The sequence below is a fragment of the Haliotis cracherodii genome, unplaced genomic scaffold (assembly GCF_022045235.1).
Source record: "Haliotis cracherodii isolate W230 unplaced genomic scaffold, xgHalCrac1.p SCAF_33, whole genome shotgun sequence".
NCBI lineage: Eukaryota > Metazoa > Mollusca > Gastropoda > Lepetellida > Haliotidae > Haliotis > Haliotis cracherodii.
In genome coordinates, this window is record NW_027266290.1 from 2,347,573 (window position 1) to 2,363,365 (window position 15,793).

General features: G+C 41.2%; 2 protein-coding genes across 2 annotated transcripts in view; one reads left to right on the forward strand and one right to left on the reverse strand.

Moving 5' to 3' along the window:
• Positions 1-2,032: 2,032 nt before the first annotated feature.
• LOC139477365 (large ribosomal subunit protein uL16m-like) lies at positions 2,033-7,880 on the reverse strand. Its single transcript, XM_071259920.1, has 4 exons — positions 7,779-7,880; positions 6,890-6,955; positions 5,044-5,201; positions 2,033-3,180 (listed from the first exon to the last, which is right to left on the reverse strand). The coding sequence occupies exons 1-4, from the start codon at positions 7,858-7,860 to the stop codon at positions 2,722-2,724; spliced, it is 765 nt and encodes a 254-aa protein (XP_071116021.1). The 5' UTR covers positions 7,861-7,880; the 3' UTR covers positions 2,033-2,721.
• Positions 7,881-8,066: 186 nt separating this feature from the next.
• LOC139477366 (GATOR complex protein Iml1-like) overlaps positions 8,067-15,793 on the forward strand; it is a 68,684-nt gene continuing 60,957 nt past the window's right edge. Inside the window, exons 1-7 of the mRNA XM_071259921.1 lie at positions 8,067-8,140; positions 9,807-9,894; positions 10,608-10,663; positions 12,522-12,610; positions 13,906-13,989; positions 14,686-14,735; positions 15,205-15,274. Coding sequence (XP_071116022.1) covers positions 8,098-8,140; positions 9,807-9,894; positions 10,608-10,663; positions 12,522-12,610; positions 13,906-13,989; positions 14,686-14,735; positions 15,205-15,274 — 480 coding nt within the window. The 5' untranslated portion in view covers positions 8,067-8,097. The remainder of the gene's footprint in view (positions 8,141-9,806; positions 9,895-10,607; positions 10,664-12,521; positions 12,611-13,905; positions 13,990-14,685; positions 14,736-15,204; positions 15,275-15,793) is intronic.

Consider the following 15,793-nt stretch of genomic DNA (forward strand, 5'->3'; position numbering starts at 1 on the left):
GGTGTCTTCACGGGAAGACAGTTAATAATTAGCATCGACTGGTGGTTGAGAGCAAGAGCATAGACACACACTGACTGTTGCCGTTCCATGACACACACTCACCAGGTTGGGTTTTTTAATACTACTCTACATTTGATGGAGGGACACGGGTGGCCCAGTCGCCTAAGGTGCCGAAACTCGCTGTACAGAGTTGTGTCCCTTGGTACGCCAGAAACCTATGATTGTTGGTTCAAATCCCGGTTCGCCCCAATTGTTTCTAGGTTTGTGAGCACCATACCTGTGCTCGTGGGTTTCACAGAAGTGGTAAACGCCTGAGACCTGCATCACTTAGGGCTTTCCTCCTACCTTAAGCTGACAGGTCGTGTTATAACTGGAATAATCCGACCACCCGATCCATTAAGTCACCTCTTACGACCAGCATAATATAGCTGGGGGCCTATTCTAACCAGGAAACCCAAGGGGTATACTGATTGGTAAATGTTGTGTTGAGACTTTGTGTAAGGGTTCACCTGAAAGACATGACATTACAAGTTGGCAACCCATCTTGAGGGTGAAAGTGTGATGTGACTGTGTGAGCCTATGTTATCAGAGCCATATATATACACTCTCTGGGCAAACGGTCTCCCATCATAAATACTATGCCTCAAATCAAAGTCTGATAAAAATATTCATGTTTGTGTCCACAACCTTGACCTTAGTTGTCTCTAGTTCCATATTTGAATGAGAGTGAGTGAGTTTGGTTGAACACCGCTTTTAGAAATATTCCAGCAATATCACAGGGGGGGGGGGACACCAAAAATGGGCTTCACGCCTTGTACCCATGTCTGGAATCGAACCCGGGTCTTTGGTGTGATGAGCGAACGCTTTAACCACTAAGCTACCTGACCGCCCTTATCTGAATGAGAAGAAATCGTATGAGTGAATGACCAGGACAATAAACATCCATCTTCCCCTTTGATGTCGTATGCAAAAAGAGTTTGCAAAGCCGTTTGAATATTAACAAGACCAATGTCAGCTGTGTAAGGATCATAAACCATGGTGTGTCATGGTATCAAACTTTGTCTAATGTTATCTGCCTGCTCGTGAGTCCAGTGTTCCCGCTGGCTTTTGAAACTGCCAATCCAAATGGACTGGCAACTCAAAAAGTTACCATTCCCCTCCAATTTTTGTCAGTCCGAACTTTGAACAAGCATAACATTTACTTAAGTGAGTGAGTGAGTGAGTGAGTGAGTGAGTGAGTTGGGTTTAACGCCGCTTTTAACAGTATTACAGTTATATCGCGGTGTGTCAGCTTAATGTGGGAGGAAAGCCCGAAGTGATGCAGGTCTCAGACGTTTACCACTTAACCTAAACATAATCAGGGCGAACCGGGATTCGAACCCACAATCATAGGTTTCTGGCGTGCCCAAGGGACGCAAATCTGCACAGTGAATCGTGGCGCCTTAGACGACTGGGCCACCTGTGCCCCCTTATTTACTTAAACTAAAAATAGACAATGATAGCTCTGATAAAAGACAAGCTGACTTCGTTAAAAAAATATACTTTATCGATTATCACCGGTCTTTTGTTCAACAACAAAGACTTATAAGGTAATTATTTGCTAATCCAGAGGGACTGACAGTCACATGAATTACTGGTCCAGCCTAATTTACTGGCAAAAACATGGTAAGGGGAACACTTGAGTCAGCGTGGTTTTTTTTGTTTGTTGTTTAATGCCGCACTCAGTAATATTCCAGCTATATGACAGCAGTCTGTAAATAATCGAGTCTGGACCAGACAATCCAGTGATTGACATCATGAGCATTTGGACACAATGACTTGCATCAACCAAGTCAGCAAGCCTGACTACCCGTTCTGGTTAGTCGCCTCTTACGACAAGCATAGTTGCCTTTTGCGACAAGCATAGTCGCCTTTTACGGCAAACACGGGTTGCTGAAGACCCTTTGCAGCCTGGATCTTCTCAGCACTTCTTTGAAAATATGACATAAAATCAAACATGAACAAACACAAACATTAAGTTAAATTATTCCGGTTTATTTTCACACATTTTCCTTTCACACATAACAAAATCTACACATATCTATCCCACTGCAGTTCAAGCAGCAACAAAAAGAAAGAAAATGCAACTCTGAAAAAAAACATCCTATCTCTTGCCAATTCTCTTTGTTTCTCTCACTTTAGAAATGACTCTTACAATGACCTGATGTTCAGTCATAATAGAGTAAAACATGGTTAAAACTAACTTGAAAGGTCTTTTGAAATGTGTTCATAATAGATCGATACTCGGAAACCTCGACACCATTTAGGTATTCTTGGTATTTATGTAAATAGTATAGCATGACATTTGCAATGAAAGAAAAAAAGCACTTAAATTTAGTAATAGGACAGCAGTCAGGAATTTGGAATAGTTGGTTATAACAGTTAGAATGTTATTAGTGTTTGTTAAAACCATGTTTTTTTCCATATCTGGTTCATGCCTACAGCAATCCAGTGATTGATATGAGCATCGATCCACGCAATTGGGATCGATGACATGATCAACCAAGTCAGCGAGCCTGACCACCCGATCCCGTTAGTCGCCTTTTACGACAAGCATAGTCGCCTTTTACGGCAAGCATGGGTTGCTGAAGACCTATTCTACCCCGGAATGTTCACGGGTCTCGACGGCTAGTAGAGTTGCATGAATTTCAAAAACTCCCAGCATCATCATCATCATCATCATCATCTATATTTGCCATGCCACTGGAAGTCATAGGGACTCATCCACGTCCTGCACCCCAGGAAGTTGTGCTGAGCACAGTGCTGAAAGGTAAAAGGGTTGATATTGTTCCTCTTCACGAATGCTTCCTGCTTGGCTTCCTCTGCAAGAATCTCATGACTCACGACACGGGCTCGAAAAGGCATGATTTTAGCAAGAGGTTTCAAGATTTTCTCTACTTCCTTAAATTCACATTTTCCCCCCATTTCCAGAATGATCCTGTTGGCTCGTAGTGGGTACACGTAGTGGTCGATGTTGCCCTTCCCTCCTCCCATCCGTGTTCCGATCCCCTTCTTGGACACAGACTTCCACGGCTGGTCGATGCGCCAGATGGCGAACATCCTCGATTCATCCATCCTGCGACCGATCGTCAGACGCAGCGCCTCGTAGTGGCCCCATCGGAGCCGGCCGCCAGTCAATGCCTGGGAGGGATCAAAGTATTAGTCAGCAACTGTAATTTGCAGAAGTTTTCAAGTAGCTTGTGTAAGATCAAACAGATCCTCTCATTTGTTCACTTTGGATGAGTAACTATTGATATCTATCAGCCACATCAGCAGTCACTAGGGCTGTTACGATTCACTTGCGTATTCGGTGAATCGAACCGTAACCATTCATGAACTGATTCCTTATTCATTACCACTAGAATTGAGTATTTATGAATATGCTATCATGTATATTTACATACCCTGTACCTAAAAATATACATAACAACATATTAAATGCATAGATTTCTTTAAATGAGTGAGTGAGTGAGTGAGTATGGTTTTACGCCGCTTTTAGCAATATTCCAGCAATATCAAGGCGGGGGACACCAGAAATGGGCTTCACACATTGTACCCATGTCGATAATCGAACCCGGGTCTTTGGCTAACGAGCTAACGCTTTAAACACTAGGCTACCCGACCGCCCCTTCTTTCAATGGCAACACTCTAATAATATTTAATTTGATAGTATTGTTTTCACTGGTCATTGTCGCATTTGAGCAGATACTAGTACCTGGATAAGTGCAGTATATAAATGTATAATTAATTAATAATTAACAAACCATGTCAAATAAATTATGATGTTTTTGTTTCACTGAATATAATAAATAATACATAAACTGCTGACTTGTTATTGTAATTGTGAATTAATATTCGTATTCGTTACCCTATATTCGTGATATGAATCGTATTCGCCTCATAGTGTAATCGTTGCAGCCCTAGCAGTCACCAGACATGCCAACAGATTACAGACATCAGAAACAACAGTCATGTTAGCAAAATAACAGCTGTCAGTAATATGCGGCTATGTCAGCAGTATATTTCAAACAAAAACCAGAACAGCAAGAGAACATCTACATCAACAACATATGTCTGTCAGCAATATAAGGTCATGTTTTCAAAATTTATCCTTGTCAGACATATACTGCCATATCAGCAATTGACCAGTCAGATTCCACCTCTCATATCACTTGCATTTGCTTTAAACAAAATCCAGTCTTGCTCACTTAAGCACCTTGAATAAAAACATGAACAGATTTGGAAAATATCTGTCAGCGCCAAGTTGACAGTACACAGGCTTTGCAAATCCTGCAGTCAATGGACATCTGCATGCCTTCGCCTTGTTGTTACGAACCGGATGTCTATTTGGCTGCATGATTTTGATTGGACAAGGCACGGACTAATTAGTCCAGCCAAAATAATATAACTCCGAAATTCCAGCACCCTTATCTCCCTTGCTCGGGAAGTACTATCAGAGCCAATCTCACTAAAATTATATCTTAGTTCTCGCTACCGCTAAACATAGATCTGAGGACATCCCATTACGGGTCATGTCAGACCGACCTTTCGCGAACTTTGACCGACCAATTGAATGACTGACAAGAAGTCGACATGAGCCAATCAGAAGGCAGCTTTTTCGTGCCTACGGGACTAATTTCAAATTGGCGACTATGTTAAAGTTTTCGAGGTTGCATGATTAGGAATCACATTCCGACTGTCACTTTTATGATCTGGTAAGCAACGCTCTGATTGGTCGGATGAAAGGTTGTTCTGACGTGACCCCTAATGGGATGTCCTCAGATCTTTGTTTAGCGGTAGCGAGAACTAAGATCTGATTTTAATGAGATTACATCAAAGCTGCTGCAACTCTTAAAAACCAAAACCATATTTTGACAGCTCAATAAGCCTGGAGTACCAGGGATTCAACTGCCCTACAGTCATCTGTCAATATCCGGGATAGGAAATACTGATGGTTATTTCTATTTCTACCCAGTGCTCCAACAAGGGCATCATGACGTGTACCTGAATGCCGTATTGCCCATACTGCAGCTTGTTGTGGAGCTTGTCTGGGCCTCGCATAAGATGGAGATCTTTCGGAGTTTTTGGTGCCCGCACACCTTGCTGTAGCTGAGGGACTTTCTCATAGAACCTCAACCTCTTCCTCTCAGGAAACTCCACATCTGGAACAAGAATGAAAACATATCATGACATCGCTCAGAGATGCCAACCCTAGTTGAAGCTTTGGAGTATACAGTGGGGTAAAAAAATGTGCAAAAAGAGAGAGTAATGTTAAAGAGTACCATGCCATGATGCTGGTTTTCGCCTCAACATTTCCGTAAGGCCTTATGTATGTGGAGCATCCTGTTACTGGTATTTACCAGTAATTTACCTGTAAACTAGGCAATATTCCAGAAAAATTTAATCCTCTCGGTCCAAAATATTGAATGTTCCAGTATTTTTAAATGCTGGCAACCCAGTGAACCTGTAATTTTATAACTATTTTTTCAATTAATCGATTCAGTCCATGATTGATTGGTTTCAGTTATCACCCAAGGCAACCCAGAAATCAATCATGAAATATGTGATTGATTATTTGCAAATGTTGGGAAGATTGAAAACTGAAAAAAAAACCATTCTAAACACAAACATCTAATGACAGATTTTCAGATCTGTTGCTATCTTTATCATGTGTCTGTTGCTGGGTACAAATGTCAAAAATTTGCAAAGCTACTGGCATATAAATAAACTGCAAGTGATTCCATGACATTTGCTCAGAACGCATCTCATACATGATCAATAAAAAATTAATCCATCTTCCCAAGGCAAGGGAATTTACTGACTATAAAAGTCCAGTTACCACCCTTGCCGAATTAGGCTGGAATTACCATGATCATGATTATAGAGTAATATTGTGGCTGGACTAACGAGTCTATGCATAGTCAAATCCAAATCTCATAACGTGTCATGCAGATTTCGGTTGATTGCAGGATTTGCAAAGGATGTGTACCTCCAACTCCAACAGATATGCTCCCAATTTTTTCATGTTTTTATTCAAGGAGCTTATGTGATTTGATGCACTTCGCGAAGAAAGACCCGTTTCATCACAATAAAGATTTGATTATCGATCAGATCATCTTGACTGAGAGCAGCCATTTCATTTGAAGCAAATGCAAGTGATTTGAGAGGTGGAATCTGATTGGTCAATAGGAGGTACAGGAAGGGACAAAACTCGTCATTGCCACTGGTAGCGCTACGATAGAGCCTAGAAATTCCAGCCTAGTTCAGCAAGGGTGGAAACTGGACTTTTACAGTCAGTTAACTCCCTTGCTTCAAGAAGATGAAATTAATCATCCAGCAGTGTTTCCGGTGGGTTTTTAATCTGTTGGTCACATGGTGAACGGAAACACTGTAGACATGATGATAGAAGTGTTCATTAGTATATGACCAACTCTAATGTTTGTCACTTTAGTTACCATGGTTACAGGGTCTACTAATCAAACTGGGCCAATTATATACAAGAATACATGAGAGTGAGTGAGTGAGTATGGTTTTATGGGGGACTCCAGAAATGGGCTTTACACATTATACCCATGTGGAAAATCGAACCCGGGTCTTCAGCGTGACGAGCGAACTCTTTAACCGATTTAACTCAGCTTGATCTTCAGTGAATGCGTGCTGTATGATGCAGTGATATTACAGCTATGCCACATTGGCCACAATAATCATGTTTGCGACACACAAACCAGACAGAAGGCCTGAAGGATACAATGACACACAATCATTCGGGTCACACACAGTAAACATAAGATACTCATTTCAGCCAGCAGCTGAGAAGCATGGCATGATGACGACAGGGTTGGACACTCACGGTCATATGTTGGAGGATCCTCAAGCTTCATGAGTGTGGCCACCTGCGTAACAGCACATGGCGGACCTGGTAATAGAATTAACAGCATTACAATCATTAACATCAATGAGGGAGTACGCTGACTTCAAACAGTATTTCACGGAATGTAAAATTAATCATAATAAATGTGGAAGGCAAAATGAAGATGATGCACATAATAAGCTGTCTTAAATGTTTACACTGTTGGCAATATTTTCAGATAACCATTTCACAACAAAATATCTGAAATGACATCTTTTTCATCTAAATATATATATATGATAAAAAGGACAGCGGAAATGCATACATAGATCATGTATATGGTTGGTTTATTGTTTAACGCCGCACTCAGCAATATCAGCTATATCGATCCATGCAATTGGGATTGATGACATGCATCAACCATGTCAGCGAGCCTGACCACCCGATCACGTTAGTCACCCTTACGACAAACATAGTTGCCTTTAACGGCAAGCATGGGTTGCTTGGGACGTATTCTACCCCGGATCTTCACGGGCCACATATATAGTACAACTCTATATTATCGCTGGCTCTATATTATCGTGGTATCGGTAAATCTCGTAATCCACATCCCCTGTCGACTGTTTACGGACGGAAGTGTGTCCAGAAAAAGGATACAACTCCTGGTCCAAAATCAGCTCTGACAAATCAAAGATAATAATCGGGGTGAATCAGGCATCCAAAAGCATGTACAGCAGATCCTAGCACAACTAAGGGAAGTAACTGTGTCAAGGGCTTTCACATCCGCAATACCAAGCAAAGGTCGTATTTTCTTTTGAAAACACAGTAACATTACATTTGCATATTCAGGTTGGCATGTATGTTTGACATGTATGATATAAAACCTTACCTTTGAATGACTTAAGCGAAGAAATACCAAAATCTGTCAGTTTTGACAGGCCATTTCGATTTCTAACTAAACTTCCAAACATGCTGCATTTGGGACCGGAACAAGTACTTGTTGTATAATAGGTCCGCACTGAAGGGGGAAAATGAAACAATTATTACACGAATTTATCATCGATCATTAACAATAATCAGTGGTATAGTTTTGGTCGCCTAGGTCACATCACATGATAGGATAAGTTTTATAATGATAATTGTAAAACTGTTTTCCGCATATCCAAGGGCGGGTAACTCTAATCGAGAACGCACGATATGGGCGAATCATGAAAACTTTTAAGCTTGTCCAACATCAAAGGAAGGACAATGGTGAGACAGGCGTTTGATGCAGACACATATGTGTCATTTAAGTGGTGTAATACTTGAGGTTGAAATCTGCGTTGATTTTGCATTTATTGCTTCAGTAATTGTCATGTTTTTCATAAAAGTGCAATGGCAACGTCGCCCACCTTTGGAAGCTTACGTTGTTTACCATTTGCTTTGACGTAACCCACAGGCTATCAGCAGCTGATCTGCAGTGTATGCAGCTGTATAGGGGTGATCGGGTCAAAGTCATGTTTACGGTTGTGGACACGTTGCCAGTTAATGTGGACAGCTGACAGTTATTGAACTTCAAGTGTCTTAACCCTATCGCCTGTATGCTTGTAATTTGACATGTTCTGTCACCAAAACAAGAAACAATATCGTCTAAAACATTTCTTGCATAAATTGTCAATAACTTTTAGACATATTGGTTGATGGTGAACTTGCATAAGAATTCGGGTAATCTTGATTGCAACTTGTTGATAGGATTATTCTTCCAAAATGTCCTGAAGAGTTTTGGTATGATGACAAATGGGATATTCAACAGAACTCGTTCAGAGGGGAGTTCCAATTTCTTGGACGAAAACAGCACATCAATTGGCTAAAACGGCTATATGTCAGGTGAAAACGTGCACCTCTATTTTTAATAACAATAAGAACGATTTATGAAGTTGTAAATAAGCTGTTATTATGCCCCTTTGATGTTTTCACAATAATTTTAGTTGCACCTCCCAGTCAGAGAAGAGGCTAATTTCTAATTTCTAAAGGCGATTAAAATTTCACAATTATCTATGTTTGCAAGTGACCATGTGAGTTTAATTTTACTTATTTTACATGTTCAAAGCATGTTGTGTTTTCACAATAAGTTTAGTTGCACCTCACAATTAGAGTTTTAACATTTCACAATTATAGGTGTTTGCACGTGAACATGTGAGTTTAATTTCATTTATTTCAGTACCAAAGTAAATAAAAAAGTAAGGTGCCAGGCAATAAGTAGCCTTTTCCACTTTAGGCGAGGTGCCGTTTTCGCCAACCGGTGCTGTTTTCGCTTGGTGACGTTTTGCTGAGGTGCCATTTAGCTATAACCCGTTCAAAGATACTAGTTCACAAACACCTTGGCTGACCAACAGTGTTACTACGGTTGTCTGAATATGTTGACTAAACATTAAAATATCTCATAAAGTATGAGTAAGCAAATTGAGATTTTCGTGTATGTGTTCGAGTCAACCAACATATAATAATTAATTGTCCGCTTGATTATAGTTGTGTTCAGAAAGTTTGTGTATGGGTAGGCAAATTTGTGTATGGATCAGCCATTTTGTGTGTGAATTGTGTACCAATCTTCCAAAGATTTGTTGTCATCTAAATGGCTTCCTTGACTGTAGCTACTAGTCAGAATCCTGAGTCTAGTTATGTTCTATTCAGTCTTGTAAGTTCAGCTATTAATAGTCTATATTATAACAGTAAAATCTATTGAAAAGTATACTTAGAGCCAAGTTCAAGGCAAGTAAACTCAAGAGTTTTTGTCACAGACTGCTTTTTTGGTTTCTTTGTGTAGGGACGGTCAGTTATGAGAAACAAATGTCCTTTTTTGTGGCTTTCTATATGTATCATAACCATAAAAACAGAAAGGGATATTGTTGAGGTTGTTCTCTGTCGTTGTACATTGCAGCTGCTGACATCCAGATAAGCCTGAAGGATTTCCCCAATGTCCGTGCTGGAGATGTGTTGGAGGTCTATAACCCTGAGGTTGAATTTAGGTGAGTCTTAAAACATCATCTGTTTCATACACGGCATTTAAGTGTCCATCTTTGTGTGCATGTCATTTTGTGTCTGCAGGGTCTTTGGTGAAATATTTTCAACAATTGTGCCTGTTTCGACAATTTGCATTTGACATGTTTTACAATGATTTCCTTCTTTTTGTTGTATCAGATGTTACACTTAAAGGCACAGGACACTGACAGTTCTGAAGCTTTGTTTGTAAACAAGAGCCGATAATCCCGAGCTTAGCCTGCTCTGCTCGCCTCATTCCAAGATGGAATGTTCTACTCCTTTGACCACACCGCGAGTGTAGTTTTGGAGTAGTCTCCCTTGAATACCTCCAGAAATGAAAATCATGACCATTTGTTTACTATGGGAGGGGGCTTTAGCTAACATTCAGTATCAGTTGTTTATGGATATGCAATGATCCTTTGGCCAGAGTAATGCTAAAATTTGTCTTGACTTAGATCAAATAGATAGGAAACTTGCAAAAACTTTCCTTACTGTGTAATTAGGAGATAAACATACTGTGTTTTCAATGTCAAGCTAGGTTACCTGTAGATTTAACCGCGCTAAATAGAATTTTGAACCGAACTCGCAGCATAAGGTTTCAAATGTTAAATTTAGCGCATTTTTTTGTTTTTAAATTGATTATTAAGGCGAGCTGTGGTGTCAGACGACGTATGTTTATTGTTGCAATGGTTTGTTGCAGTCGGTTGCTGGTGCAGATCACTAAGCTGCCAGAGGAAGGCCTACAGCAGCTGAAAGGTATTTGTCACATACATGGCCGACACAGTGTAAACTGTGTATGGGAAATGTTGATTTATCTCCAGTTCTAGTGTCTCATGACCATTCTGGGGCAGAATAAGTCCCCAGTATTTTATGTATGTTGTAAGAGCATAATTGACACATTCAAAATCAGCGTAGTGGGGCACTGCAGTTGCATTTCCTGTGGAAATGCATCTCTTGATATCACCTGATTGGGAATCCCAGGGCTGAATGGGCTTAAGTACATGAGCTTATCTCCCCCTGGTGATTCTGGAGAGAATAGGCCCAAACACATCATGCTTATCTCCCCCTGGTAATTCTGGAGAGAACAGGCCCAAACACATCATGCTTATCTCCCCCTGGTAATTCTGGACAGAATAGGCCCAAAGCACATCATGCTTATCTCCCCCTGGTAATGCTGGACAGAATAGGCCCAAAGCACATCATGTTTATCTCCCCCTGGTAATTCTGAGCAACATTAGGTCTCCTGTACCCGATGTTTACCATAAGAGCTGTCGAGTGAGGAATAGGTGGTTAATTGTGTGTCATCGTGCCTCAACACGATGGGCGCTCATGCTGTCAACCACTGGTTTGCCTGTCCCAGACATTGTCCTAGATATTCACATGCTACCATGATATAGTTGGAATAATGCTGATTGTGGCATAAAAGAACATATTAACTCAAGGTTGTAGCAAGTGTTTTACCACTAGTACCTTCAAGAGGGGTGAGTTGGGTAGCCCTGTGCTTTTCTTGCAGTAAAGACCGCCTCCATAGTCTAGTGGTAGAGTGTCGGCCCAGAGAGAGGAAGGTCCGGGGTTCCATCCCAAGCTGCATCATACAAAAAGGTGTTAAAAAGATGGTACTTGTTGTTACCCTGTCTGGCGTTTGGCATTAAGGGGCTAAAACAAGGACTGGTCGGCTCAGAGTCAGTATACTGTGTCTGAGTGGGGTATTCATGTTAAACTGCGGCATGGTATCTCAGTGTGCTAGCACTATAAATCAGCCTCAATCCAGACTAGTACAAGCAGCCACTCACATGCTATATAAGTGCAGTGATCTTGGGCGCAATGTTAAACCCATCTTCTCAAGGCAAGAGAGTTAACTGACTTTAAAAGTCCAGTTTCCACCCTTGCCGAACTAGGCTGGAATTACTGGCCTCGATCGTAGCACCACCAGTAGATATTATCAGTTATGTCCCTTCTAAGCTTCTTCTATGGACCAATCAGACTCAACCTCTCGTATCACTTGCGTTTGCTTCACACAAAATGGTGGCGTCCGGTCAGGACGATCTGATTGATTATCAAGATCTATATTGTGATAAAACGGGTCTTACATCGCGAAATGCATCAAATCACGTGAGCACGTTGATTAAAAACATGAAAAAATTTGGAAAATATCTGCTGTCAACAAGTTGGCAGTGTCTATGCTTTGCAAATCCTGCAATCGACCGAAATCTGCACGACAGTTTATGAACTGGATTTCGATTTCGGTGCGCAATTTTGATTGGACTATGCATAGACTCGTTAGTCCAGCCAAAATGTAACTCCATAATACCAGCCTAGTTCAGCAAGGGTGGAATCTGGACTTTTATAGTCAGTTAACTCACTTGCCTAGGGAAAATGCGTTAAACGCGATATTACCACACCTCACCGCTTGCAATAAGTCTGGGTTCTATTCTCCTCTGGATGGGTGTTCTTGGCTTTAAGTGACAACTTTATCAAACCTATTCACTAATTCATTAGCTGATAAAAAATGATGAATTCAACAAATTTACAAAGCAAATAAAATCTCACTTTATTTACAATTTGAACTTGTAAAGTAAAATTCTTTGACATACACAATGATATTTCCCTGTAGCGGAGACTGTGAGTATAGAGACGACGATAGCAACAGCCTTCCAGCTCAGGGCTTACCAGGATGTGTACGTCAACAAGATTGACCCCAAGGTAAGCAGGATGATGCAACAGGTATCTTCTTTGTTATAGTTGCCTATGTAAATTATGTTTCTGTTAGGAACATTAGCACGCATGTCTTTCTTTGTGTACATGTTATCAAGGATTTGGTCTGATTGCAGTCCTTGGTTTGTCACAACCAAAATAGTTTTATCCATCTTTTAGACCTGCATCACTATATTGTGTATGTTTTGTTTGTTTGTTTGTTTGTTGTTTACGCCGTACTCAGCAATATTCCAGCTAAATGACGTCCGCCATAAAAGGCAACTATGCTTGTCGTAAGAGGCGACTAACGAGATTGAGTGGTTAGGCTCGCTGACTTGGTTGATGCATGTCATCGATCCCAATTGTGCAGATCGATGCTCATGATGTCAATCACTGGATTGTCTGGTCCAGACTTGATTATTTACAGACCGCCGTCATATAGCTGGAATACTGCTGAGTGCAAAGTTAAAAACAACAAACAAACAAACAAACACTGGTAACAGGGATCGATTTCGCTATATCCAAGCTGCACCAGTGCAGGTAAAGCATTGCTAGTGCAGGTAACTTTTATTGCCAGGTTGCACCCAGTGCAGGTAACATTTCCCACCACAAGTGCACAGCAGCAGCTGTGTTTGAAAAAAGTGAAAAACTGAATTCTTTTAGAACTGGCTTCAAATTTTTTGGATTCCAGGAAACAAAAGTTCATGAAACTAGTGGGCGGTCGGGTAGCCTAGTGGTTAAAGCGTTCGCTCGTCATGCCGAAGACCCGGGTTCGATTCCAGACATGTGTACAATGTGTGAAGCCCATTTCTGGCTTCCCCTGCAGTGATATTGCTGGAATATTGCTAAAAGCGGCCTAAAACCATACTCACTCACTCACTCATGAAATTAGTGAAATACACTGGTGGTCTGAATACAGTGAACTTGCAGGACTAATTCTTCACAAATTACCACTAGAACTGTCATTCATGAGGTTACAATCACATCAAACAGACACTTTGAAACTTCTTCTTAAGCCTGTATCCTGGATATCATGATGTGAAAAGCCATGAACAGATTTACCCCAAATAAAATACTGGAGCACATTCTCGAGTTTATTTTCTCTTTGAATTTGTTTATTATTCCAAATAACTGACCATACAGAGTTTCTGTTTATGATCCACTGGTGCAGCCAATATTTTGGTGGTGCAACCCGACTAGTTTACTTGGTTGCACCTGGTGCAGGTGGTAAACAGAATGAAATCGTACCCTGTGTAATCCCTCGCAGCGGGTCGGGTTTTCTGTACGTGTTGTGTGTGTTGCAGCATGTTGCCCTGGACCTGGTGGAGCTCCTGTACAAGGAGCAGTACTACAGCCGCAGCGACATGTGGCGGATGAGGAAGAGTCTGGTGGGTACCCGGTAGGATGTTCGTAGGGTAATAGAGGTCCCCAGTATATTCAGCTTGACATTATATGTTAACGTTGTTAGGTCCTAAATAAGTCAAATTTGTCTGAAGAATAGACTAAAATTGGATGAGGAAGAGTCTTGGGGGTACCCGGTAGGATGTTTGTAGGGTAACAGAGGTCCCAAGTATATTCAGCTTGATATAGTGTGTCAACGTTAACGTTGTTAGGTCCTAAATTAAGTCAAGCCTGTCTGAAGACTAAAATTGGGATCTCTAGAGGAAGAGTCTAGCATGTCAAGCTTGTCATAAGAGCGAAGTGAATGGGGATCTGTTGAGGAAGAGTCAGGTGGGTACCCGGTAGGATGCTTGTAGGGTAACATGGGTCCCCAGCATGTCAAGCTTGTCATAAAAGCGAAGTGAATAGGGATCTGTTGAGGAAGAGTCAGGTGGGTACCCGGTAGGATGCTTGTAGGGTAACATGAGTCCCCAGCATGTCAAGCTTGTCATAAGAGCAGACTGAAATGGAGATCTGTTGATCAAAGCAGCTGCTGAATACTTTTCGTATTTTGATAGGAAACAACAAATGAAAATAAGATATGTTTATTTCTAAACATGTCTATGTTTCAGATGAGATTTCAGCTAATAGCTCATGTCATATGTCAAAGATGGAGTCATGCTATTTGTTTCTGTACATTCCAGGTTGGGAAGTGTGTTTACCTCAACAAGAAAATAGAATATGCAGAGATGCGGTGAGCTTTACATCAGTCATTTAGCATCCAGCAGATCGTATTGGTTGTCTCTGGATTAGGATTCATTGTGAAAGTTGTGTCCTCGTTTCATTCTGTTACAACCATACATGACCAACAGCGAGAGAAACTAACAGTTTTCGTCCACTAGTCCTTATAATGATAACATATAGCAAAACCCTTAAAAATGGCAATTTTCTACTAGTCCTTATGATATCTTTACCATTGGGCAGTTTGGCAAGGACTACAGTAGGACTAGTGCTAATTTCTAACCGTGGACCACTTCACAAAAGTACTGGAGTGAAAAAAGTTTTGCTCTTCCTTTTAGAAAAAACTTTGTATGTTCTGAAGCAGGGGTAAATAATATTCTGGAACAAACAAATATCTGTCTCTTCTTCCCCCCTCCCCTGAATCAATTCAAAGACATGTATTGTATTGATGACATTGACTGACTGTAGTTTGGTATTTGCAGAGCCACTGTGAACGAGATGTGGTCCAAGGGAGACATGGTGGCTTGTGGCGTCATCTCTGAGGACACCAGGGTACGTCCAGACAGTGTGCAATTCAGAGTTCACAAAATGCCATTAATCAATTCCTTTGGTGGACTTCCTGCTATGGCGGCTGTAGCTTTTCTTTTTCTAAACAGTGCATGTATTCCTGTGATCACTTGGTGCCAGCTTCACTTGTGGCTAATTGTAATACTGGAAGCTACTGGCAGGGCTGTGTGTGATTGTGTGTGTGACTGTTGTGTGATAAGTAGCCAATGGAATGGGTAAACTGTCATCAACCACCTCCTCCCATACCAAACACCTCCCATACCAACCAACCACCCCCCATACCAAACACCTCCCATACCAACCAGCTCTTATACCAACCACCTCCTATAACAACCACCCACCATACCAACCATCTCTCATACCAACCACCTTTCATGCCAACAAACTCACATACTAACAAACTTCCATACCAAACACCTCCCATACTAACCACCTTCCATACCAACAAACTCCCATATCAACCACCTCCCATAACAACCACCTCCCATGCCAACAAACTCCCAT

What these genes read in the sequence shown, in the direction of transcription:
- LOC139477365 (XM_071259920.1), bottom strand. Translation starts at nt 7,860, where the DNA reads ATGTTTGGAAGTTTAGTTAGAAATCGAAATGGCCTGTCAAAACTGACA. An exon ending in TTCGCTTAAGTCATTCAAAG is followed by an intron (nt 6,956 to 7,778) that starts GTAAGGTTTTAT and finishes TTCTATTACCAG; the next exon opens with GTCCGCCATGTGCTGTTACG. An exon ending in ATGGGCAATACGGCATTCAG is followed by an intron (nt 3,181 to 5,043) that starts GTACACGTCATG and finishes GATCCCTCCCAG; the next exon opens with GCATTGACTGGCGGCCGGCT.